The 8,656-nt window shown below is 35.0% G+C and overlaps 1 protein-coding gene across 1 annotated transcript; it reads right to left on the bottom strand.

Moving 5' to 3' along the window:
- Positions 1–22: 22 nt before the first annotated feature.
- On the bottom strand, positions 23–8,123 carry LOC144446933 (alpha-adducin-like). The gene is made up of 9 exons (XM_078136780.1): positions 7,987–8,123; positions 6,305–6,422; positions 5,707–5,862; positions 4,075–4,305; positions 3,713–3,856; positions 2,994–3,092; positions 2,230–2,403; positions 1,398–1,511; positions 23–810 (listed from the first exon to the last, which is right to left on the bottom strand). Exons 2-9 carry the CDS (start codon positions 6,380–6,382, stop codon positions 808–810), a joined length of 999 nt encoding a protein of 332 aa, XP_077992906.1. The 5' UTR covers positions 6,383–6,422; positions 7,987–8,123; the 3' UTR covers positions 23–807.
- Positions 8,124–8,656: the final 533 nt, after the last annotated feature.

Raw genomic sequence — 8,656 nt, 5'->3', positions numbered from 1 at the left:
AGTAAGTGCACCACCAACGTGCTGATTATCACAGTTTTAACAACCCTTGATCTATAAAATATATCTATGATTTACTTGGAAACTAATAAGTTACTATTTTAATCCTGGGAAAAATTCAAAAACCCACCACACCTAAAACCACCTGTAATATATATTTACAAGACACTCAGACTTAGAACAAACATTTTCACTTCGCAAGATATGTTTTGAATTCAACTTTATTCATGTCTTATTCCTTCCATGTACATATACACTTTTTTCTTTTTTGTGTTTTTGTATATGTAGTGTGAAATGCCACATATACTACTATAGCTACTTCTATACCTCTCCAACCATGGTGAATTCCATCATAGTCATTGGCAGTCAGTCCAAAATTTACAATCAAACATTTGACTATACAACTAGAGTTGACATTTATATCAACCGATTCTGTAAAAAAATTACAGCTTTACCTGAATTATGTGCCCAGTCATATTTGCACTTACATTTGTCAATATACTTTAATCAAGTATACTTCTAACATATTTAAAGTATACTTTTAGTATAGTGTATTTTAGTACAGGTACTATATTGTGTCATTTATATAACTGACACATTGCTTGACATACTGATCTCTATTTACTACACAAAAATAAGCAGCTTTGTGTTCATCAATATGGTATATTATAGTGGTTCGGTACCACTACCCCAATCACAATAGTACTGTGCTATGCAAGTATCAAAACATCATTATGTTAAAGATAAAAAGTACACTGTTCCAAACATTGTGCATTATGATCAAATCTTCTTATTTGCAGTTGAAACTTCTCACTAAAAGAAAGAAAAATGAAAGGATAACTGTCATTTATAGTAATTTTTGTTGCAATTCTCTTGATATCAAAATACTGACTGTATATTATTTGAACAAGTCTTCATCGTTTACTGAACTAATATAGCCATCATTTGGTCATTTAGTATTGCTATGAAATAAAAGTGATGTACAAGCACACATAATTGTACTACAGTATCTGATAGTTATGCCAAGTTTGTTTGAAATCAGCCCATGCATATCAGAGGTATACATATACACATTGAACAATTTCAGAAGAACATAGTCTACTGAAGTATATATAAAATGCAATGCAATGCAAAATATATATATATATATGACACAGAAGCCAGCCTCTTTAAGGTATGGGTATACTATACAATTATGGTTCTCAATGTTTCTATACCACTATGCCCTCTAATGATAACCAAATCTTGTTGTTTTGGGTCAAAATGATAAAAACTGTGATTTCTTGTGAGTCACAACATAGTAAGAGATAGGAGAAAACCACACTTTGGTGTGTCACTAGAAATTGTGTGCATCACTGGCTTGTCAAATTGGCCTAGAGGGCACACTGTTCCATACTCACCTTTTTTCCTCGTTTACTTTTGCTTGTCTTCTGTTGGTCCTGCAAGTCATGTTCATCTATCTTTCTTTTGTCAGCCTTAATCATCTTTTTGTAAGGATATCCTGATTTCAATCCCTGTAGAATTAACACATTTAGTCACTTTTACATTCTTTTCTTGTGAATATTTACTACAATTTTGTACATGGATAATATGAGAGAGCTCCATGATGCATGAGTACAAGTGTGGCAATACTTGAGGTATTTGAGCCAGTGCTTGTGGTGTCTTCTGCAGGCATACTTGGGGTATCTGCGCCAGTGTTTGTGGTGTTTTCTGCAGGCATACTTGCAAGTGAAAGTGCAGCAGAAAGAAGTACAAGCATGAAGCATGAGTACAAATACTACTGAGTAGTAGTAACCACACTGGCACTCACAAGATATACGGTTCTCTTATTATTACTGTAACATATGTTTATCTATAACAGCAAAATTAAATTCAACGTGCAATTATGCAATGTTGTGTACATGGAATTAATACTATTAAATTTGCATACTCATTCACAAACTGGCATGTAATAATGTTTTAAGTACTGCACTGCAGTGCAAATACCACTAGTAGCAGTACACATGCATATGAACAACAGTGCACATAATCAATATAGTACCTAACATAATTTATGTAATATTTTCAATTATACTTGAAAATTATTCACTTCATAATTTGGTATTCTTTTAATATTTTTGACTCTTCTCTAAGACATATTTACAGTTCATGTATGCTGTCACATAATTTTTATTAATAATTGTAATAGCTTACAATATCATTATTGTAGGCAAGTCATTTCCTTTCACTTACCATGTTATCCATAATTCTAACAGCACCTTCAAATTCCAACTGGCCAAACTTCCATGCACTTGAGTCTTTGCTGACACCACCACCTCCACGGCCCGCTACCATTCGCACTTTTTTCATCATTTCTTCATCCATTAGAATCATGTTATCTAGTCCACCACATGACATCAAACGAACCTAGGTCAGAGGTGTTCATAATAGGTAAAAAGATACATGTACAGTTACCATGACACTTAATATGTCAAATAAAGAATTTGAGATAATTTTTTGTCATGCTGTGAGCAATTGTAATTCAGTTTTTGTCTTGGAAGAAGCTAAATGTATGAAGTGCTACCATTTTTTATGCTACATGCAAGTCAATTGAGTTGAAAAATACCCTTTTTCAGCTATGGCATACAAGACACACTGCAGTACATGCCTGATAAAAGACATGTCATCCTACAGCACACAATCATAAAAGTTTCTGCACACACAAAAGTTTGGGAGAGCGCCCTCAACCTAATGACCCAACAAAATGTTGTTTGCCATGTCTACTGGGATCCCTCAAATTTTCTCACACTAAAAAATTGGTACATCCCAATAAATGATGACTTTTGATTTTGAAATAAAAATCAAAATAAAACGTTCAAAACAGATGATCTGGAAGATTTCATTTGTATTTTCTTAACATTCTTGGGTCTAATTGTAGATAAATAATTTCTCGATAATTTCAGTACACATGTAACCATGGTAATCATTTGATACCACCAAATTTACATAATTCTTACCTGTGTTTCACAAGCAGCCATTAAAAGGACTGTCAAGTAGTAGGCCTCCTCTATAGTTTCACCACAAATTGCCAATCCATGGTTATGAAGAATCATTATCTAATCAAATCAATGAAAGAAAGACAACTTTGATAAAGTCACAAAAACTTGGGAGTAAAATTTTTGAGATATACTACAAATTTGTGGTAGAACTGCAAATGATACATCTGTGTCCGGCTCTACTGTGGTAGTTATAAACAATACCGGGTTATGTCTCTGTTACTGTAATTTCTGTAATTTCTGTATATGTTTCAAATTCTACTTGTAAACATGTATGGTGTCAGCTAGATCACAGGGGTCAGAAATATAAAATTGAAATTAAATCCACTCTGTGTCACTTTTGTGCATCATAATATGTGTATAACCTTGTGATATCTACTGTTACCATTAGTTAGATTGGTAGATGTTTACACTGGTAGGAGGGTAATGTCAGAAATGTTGAAAATAACAAAAAAAGCTGTTTATTCCTCCTGACCCCTGTGACTAAATCTGACTAGCTACCTTTCATTATAAATATACCTCTAGTCAGAGTGAACAGAAAACACAATCTCTCCAATTTATCCTATCATATTTGCGTTGCTTTGCATATTTTATAAGGTTCATTTGATTACTTCTTAAAGTACCATTTATTTCATTATCCCGCACTATTCTGTCACCAACCACTAGAGTTTAATACACACCTTAGTTGTTGGGCCAAGGTTCTTTGCAATCAGCTTCCTTTCCTTTTCATCCACCAAGATTCCACTGTATGGATGGTATGCCACTTCACCCACTATCAGAGATTCTTGACAACATCGTAGTAATCCACATTTCATACTTGATACCTGCAAGGAAAGACATGCACACATGAAATCTGTTTGTCGGTCAGTCTGTCAGTGTCTCGCACAGTTGTCTCCATTTGACTGACTGTGTGTGTCTCTGTCTGTCTGTCTGTCTGTCTGTCTGTCTGTCTGTCTCTCTGAGACACCCACACATGCACACTCTCTCTGACAAACTCTGCAAGCTACTATTACAAAGCTCCAACTGTATATATATGTCTTACTGCAGCTCCAGCAGGTGTGTGTAAATGAATAACACACTTGATGTCAGGTCTAGCATCATGGATAGCTGAGTGTAAAGTCCATCCAGCTTGGTTACAGCCATAGTCAGTAGATCCAGCATCCAGTGTATTACCATCAATGTCTATTTTCATTAGACTAGATGCTGTGATTTCATAGTACATCAGACCAAATGGATTGATCAAAAAATGCTCATCTGCTTCAGACACTCTTGCCTATATATAAAGTGAAAAACATAAGGCTAACAAACAGAAATACAAAAAAAGAGGAATCTAATTCACAAAATGATCATGACAAGAACAACTCTTACAACTGTAGTTTTTCAACAGGATGTCAAATAAAAGTGGAGATGACAATTTTTAATTATTTTAAGTTCTGATGATTGATTAACGTGATTTCAGATAAAAAAAATTTGATTCATGGTTGACAAAGTAAACTTTAATACTGAAACAGCTTGAAAGCAAAGAATAGAATCATCTCCAGGGAGCCGCTGGGTTACCCTGGCAACTTGACAAAAATTATGTGGATTTTGACAAAGTAAAGCTTTACTGTATTAGAGGTGAAGAATATGTTGTGAATTCATGATGTCTGATAAAAACTTGGATGCTAAAAGAAATGAAATGTGTATGTTTCATTCAATGTCAATCAGTACACACTTAACATCAGTGTTCTCCCCACTATAGATAAAGCACAGTGCAAAGACCTTCCTTGCCATTTAGGCTGCCATGCTTGGCAGGTTTCTACCATGCTATGTTCTCCCCACTATAGATAAATCACAGTGCAAAGACCTTCCTTGCAATCTAGGCTGCCATGCTTGGCAGGTTTCTACCATGCTATGTTCTCCCCACTATAGATAAATCACAGTGCAAAGACCGTCCTTGCCATCTAGGCTGCCATGCTTGGCAGGTTTCTACTGTGCTTCAAAATTATTTTACCATCCTTGAGTTTTAGTAATCTTTGAATGACAAAATCATGATACTTCTACATGAAGAGAAATGGCTGATCCTTAATGTACATGTGTGTATGTGTTAAAATCCATCCTAGGGAGAACACTGCAACATCAATCACAACTTAGGTGGAAGTGATGTATGAGACTTGCTAGGCAGCTTAATTTCGTTACATTGACAATGTTAATGGATCTTACCAGTACAATTATAAGAATGATAAAAGCTGTTGACAATTTACCTAGCATACTCATATGTCCCTTCCACCAAACTTCAGATCAATGCCAACTACCTAGTGAACTCATACGTCCCTTCCAATGCCAATGATATGTGGAAGTAAATGAATCAATACAAGTTATCTGAAGTAATATCCTAGTTTTTATTAAACATACAGAATTCACAAGGAATTTCTTTCCCTGTAAACACTTCTTTACACTGGCATCTGACTTATTATGGTTCTACTGCATTCAATGGAGATTTGACTTTGCCAAGGCTCCAGAACTCCATGTTTGACTTTTTGCTGTATCAATACTTTATATAGAAGTTTGACTCATCAAAGCCCTACTGTATTTAATTAATACCAGTTGGAACTTACATGGAAATTTGAATTTTCAAGGCTATTGTATTATTGTACTAATAATAGTTGTAAATTGAGATATGTTGTTAACTTACTGTAATGTGATTATAGATTAGATGTATCCATCCATGGAAGTCTATCAGTCTATACAAGGCAGCTAATTTACATCTCAGAACTTTCTCTTCCTGGTCAATATCAGCTGATTCTAATTCCGTGTCACAAATTGGAAACTTTTGTTGGTGAGGACCATTCTTCATACAAAGGGGAAAAATTAGACTTTGTTAAACTTGAATCTAATAAGAAGTATATCAATATTTGATTTGGGTGGTTGAGTACAACGGGCCAACAAAATCAAGTATATTATGGGATATATTTGGACTTAAAGGGGAACAAGGTTGAGGCCGATTTTATCCTATCTGCATTAATTTTCTGTTTTGCTTTAGGGACCTACGTTTTCACCTCCATTCCATGACCTCTCTTGAACAGAGTTGTCAACATTGGCAAATCTGCAAATCTGGCTGAGAATAATGTTGCTGTAAAATTATGGGATATAAAGAATGTTTGGAGCTTGGTAACTCTTGAAAGAATAGCCAGCCAGCTGGGAGAATAAAAAGATCTTAATAGCACCAAAACAAAATAAACTATTAAAACTATTTACACATTTCAAATATTTGTAACAAATTTATTACCTACCAATTTAAACTTGCTGTCTATAATTTTCTCAATATCTTTAGCATCGCCATTCATTTGTGATGTTGTTGTTGTTGCCATATTTTGAACAAGCTGAATAGATCCAAAAGTTTTGCCAAATCTTCATTAAAAAAAAAGACTAAAAAAGTAACAATGAAATTAAAAGAAAAGATAGTCAGTGGGTAGTCGATTAAAACAGCAGTCGAATTGCTGAGATTATTTTGGTATCAAATAAATTGTTTTCAAAGTGCTTATGGGAAGCATTTACTAATTAAAATATTCAAATATTGTATATAAAGTAGATACAAATTACCATTCTAATGATTGTTTCCATGGTTATATTTCTGATTTCATACTTCTAACACTGTATTACAAAATGATGGAGAGACTGTCGATATGTGTTATACATGTAGGTTAATGTAGTACCTTGAGTTAGAAAATTACAGTATTACAATACATAAGGCCTACACAAATAATTGTTTGGTTCCAGTTACCTGACCCCACCTAGTTCTTCGCTGCCAACCCTAAACATTTTTTTTACACATTCAAGAAAAAATAATTGGGAAGTCTCATGAGAAAAAGAGGATGCGGAAACCAACTTCAACATAAGAAGACAATATAAACCTAGTCTTCCAATCTGTAATGGCTGTACATCTGATGGGAAGAAACCATAACACAGCGACTATTTAGGAAACAATGGAAAACCTGAACTAGACACTCATGTTCACACATGAAAAAAATAAATAAATAAAAATAAAAAATCTACCCCACCTATTCTAAAATTGAGCGTAATTGGAACCACACAATTGTTTTTATTACTATAAGGCCTAAGCAATGTAAACATTCGACAACACTACCAGTCATGTGACTGTCAGCTGACATACACTGTTAGCCAATCACAGACGCAGTATCTGCCCTTTAGTTTGTCTAGTAAAACATGTAAATGTGACATTCGGACTCCAGAAAAGACGTGTATGGTACACTCAAAATTCCATATGTATTAACGACGATGTCGATTGTCACTGTTGTAAGAAGTGACCAAAGCATCGCCCAAAGAATATAGCATATTGATGAACGGAAAGAAACTTTTCAAAGTTATGATACACTGAATATCAATATCAATTCATTCAACCATTGCATTGTTGACATTTTTCATGGGGTCAGAACCTGGGGGGGGGGGGGGGTTACCACTGGCCAGGTCTGGTAGGAGTGTGCGGCCAATGTCAACCACAGACCCCATTTTGACCGAAAACCAATACCCCATTTTAGACCAAAGTACATATGAAAATGTCAACCTGATAATTAGCTGGGGGAAATTCCCTGAAATTCTGAGAATCTATTAACAAATTGCATTACGTCAAATTCTATTCACATGAAAAGTTAAAATTTTGACGATCGTAATGACTAATGTGCCGATTTATTCGACTACTTGGTCGAGACACAACATTCTCAGTTTAGCACACTCATTCCTCAATACTAATGATGATATCCAAATCGTAAATACTGAATCCAACCCAAGCAGGTTACATAACGAAAATTAACTCTGACATGGTCGCCCATAGTGGAAAGGAACCGTCCAAATTATACGTGGTACAGGAAAAGTAAGCTGTGATAAAAAATATTAACAGGACCCACGCATTTTATCATTAATATATGGTACTCTAGTGGGTAGTGTGGATACTAACCTATTCAAGGTAGTCCCGTTTCGACTCACGTTGTGGACTGCAGATATCTGCCTGACGGGGTAACCGGTTTTGTTAGTGACAACAGTTCTCAATTTGGTGCATGGTATCTTCGAAGGATTTAATTTTATCAAGTAATTCCCCCAGTATCGCCAAAGAGATCTAATATCCATATCTTGTACATGAATAACCTTTGGCATTATGCTAGGCAAGTCCACTATTTATAGGGGTGTTGAGAACGTACATGGCATATTTTTCTGGTTTACTTCATAAGAAGACTGATGATGACGGCCATATCTGAAACCTTAGAGGCAGTTACCATAGAGACCTACCTTAACTTTATTAACGTCAAAGTATAGAGTAAAAGAAAAGTACGATTCGTGCTACATTCATGCGCCATTAGCCTACAGAGTAATCGCTTGGTCCGACATGTAAGGCACACTCCAAACGAAGAGATCATACATTTCGTCGCTAGGTGGCGCAGTTTCTAGAATCTCAATACTCCGCAGTATAAATAATTTTGTACTTGTGGCTATAACATTACTTGTATAAATTAGCAAATTTAGGTGTCACAATTTTGAACAAAAATGTTACAAGTGCAACTGATTATCACATATGAAATTTCTGACTATGTACAACATGCCAGTTAAAGGTATATTATCTGCAACGGGGA

The sequence above is a fragment of the Glandiceps talaboti genome, chromosome 15, assembly GCF_964340395.1.
Source record: "Glandiceps talaboti chromosome 15, keGlaTala1.1, whole genome shotgun sequence".
NCBI lineage: Eukaryota > Metazoa > Hemichordata > Enteropneusta > Spengelidae > Glandiceps > Glandiceps talaboti.
This window is presented reverse-complemented; position numbering and strand designations above follow the sequence as displayed.

What these genes read in the sequence shown, in the direction of transcription:
- LOC144446933 (XM_078136780.1), bottom strand. Translation starts at nt 6,382, where the DNA reads ATGGCAACAACAACAACATCACAAATGAATGGCGATGCTAAAGATATT. An exon ending in TAGACAGCAAGTTTAAATTG is followed by an intron (nt 5,863 to 6,304) that starts GTAGGTAATAAA and finishes CTTTGTATGAAG; the next exon opens with AATGGTCCTCACCAACAAAA. An exon ending in TGGCTGCTTGTGAAACACAG is followed by an intron (nt 2,404 to 2,993) that starts GTAAGAATTATG and finishes CCTCTGACCTAG; the next exon opens with GTTCGTTTGATGTCATGTGG.